This window comes from Haplochromis burtoni, unplaced genomic scaffold (genome assembly GCF_018398535.1).
Source record: "Haplochromis burtoni strain Fernald_Lab_line unplaced genomic scaffold, NCSU_Asbu1 Contig_222, whole genome shotgun sequence".
Classification (NCBI taxonomy): Eukaryota; Metazoa; Chordata; class Actinopteri; order Cichliformes; family Cichlidae; genus Haplochromis; species Haplochromis burtoni.
In genome coordinates this window covers 574,594-575,733 of record NW_024582583.1, presented here as the reverse complement: position 1 = coordinate 575,733, position 1,140 = coordinate 574,594, and the positions used below count along the sequence as shown (strand labels likewise).

Genomic DNA, 1,140 nt, shown 5'->3' with positions numbered 1-1,140 from the left:
ATCAGTACTGACCTGATGGTGAGGTTCTCCATCACCTCTGGGAACGTCTCCAGTTCAGCTTTGAGCTCCTCAAAGGTGATGGAGCCGCTGTTGTCCTTATCGGCGGACTCAAACAGAGCCAGTGTGAGGTCATCCAGCTTCTCCTCCGGCAGTGAGATGGCGCTCTCACGCAAACATGACTTCAGAACCGTTTTCAGCTCATCTGGATCTATTGAACCGCTGCCTGTTTACAGAAAGCAAAAAGGATTAAGTGAAACTTGCCCCCTGCCCTGTCGCCTGGCGGGCTTACGACGATACCCCATCAGCCTTTTACAGAGTTATAAAAATGAAACATGGCCACAAAACTGATAACTGACCTCTACCTGCTGCAGGACGTCAGTTATCTCTTATCTACAACTGTTAGACAGACTGAAACATTTGAAAATAACTCTTGTTGTAAATGTTGTAAATGTTGATGCATGAGCGAATGCTGACCATCCACGTCGTAGACCTGGAACAGGAAGCGGAGCTTGTCGGTCTCGTTGCCGTGGATCAGGAGGTCCAGAGCTTTGAGCAGTTCGTCCAGGCTGATGGAGCCGCTGCCGTCTGAGTCGAACAGTGCGAAGAAACGCTCAGCAAAGAAAGACTGCGAACAATTAGAGGACACGAGTTATTGAGGCCCATTTCAGGTGTTTTTTCTAAACTGCTTGCCAGTCCATTCTCACCTCTTTGACCTTGAGAGCTGTTTTGAACTCCTCCAGGTCAATCTCTTTGTCCTCTCCGGCGATGGTCTCAAACTGTTTGGTCACCCACTCCAGCCAGCGGGCGTCTTCGTCCAGACTCATGGTGACCAGCTTTGCTGCTGCAGCTGGTAGGGACAAGCCAGCAAGCATCAAACCTAGCTTTTTGTTTTGATCTGCCTGTTCATGTAATCCTAATTACTCTTCTCCCATCAGAGCGAATATGTATTAACAGACCTCTCTGCACTGAATCATATCTGTTATTAACCTCTGTCTCTCTTCCACAGCATGTCTTTATCCTGGCTTCCTTCTCTCACCCCAACCGGTCGCAGCAGATGGCCGCCCCTCCCTGAGCCTGGTTCTGCCGGAGGTTTCTTCCTGTTAAAAGGGAGTTTTTCCTTCCCACTGTCGCCAAAGTGCT

General features: G+C 49.4%; 1 protein-coding gene across 1 annotated transcript in view; it reads right to left on the bottom strand.

The window, feature by feature from the left end:
* nox5 (NADPH oxidase, EF-hand calcium binding domain 5) overlaps positions 1-1,140 on the bottom strand; it is a 23,326-nt gene that overhangs the window by 19,634 nt on the left and 2,552 nt on the right. Inside the window, exons 2-4 of the mRNA XM_042226666.1 lie at positions 705-847; positions 475-625; positions 13-223 (exon numbers count right to left, since the gene is read on the bottom strand). Coding sequence (XP_042082600.1) covers positions 13-223; positions 475-625; positions 705-824 — 482 coding nt within the window. The 5' untranslated portion in view covers positions 825-847. The remainder of the gene's footprint in view (positions 1-12; positions 224-474; positions 626-704; positions 848-1,140) is intronic.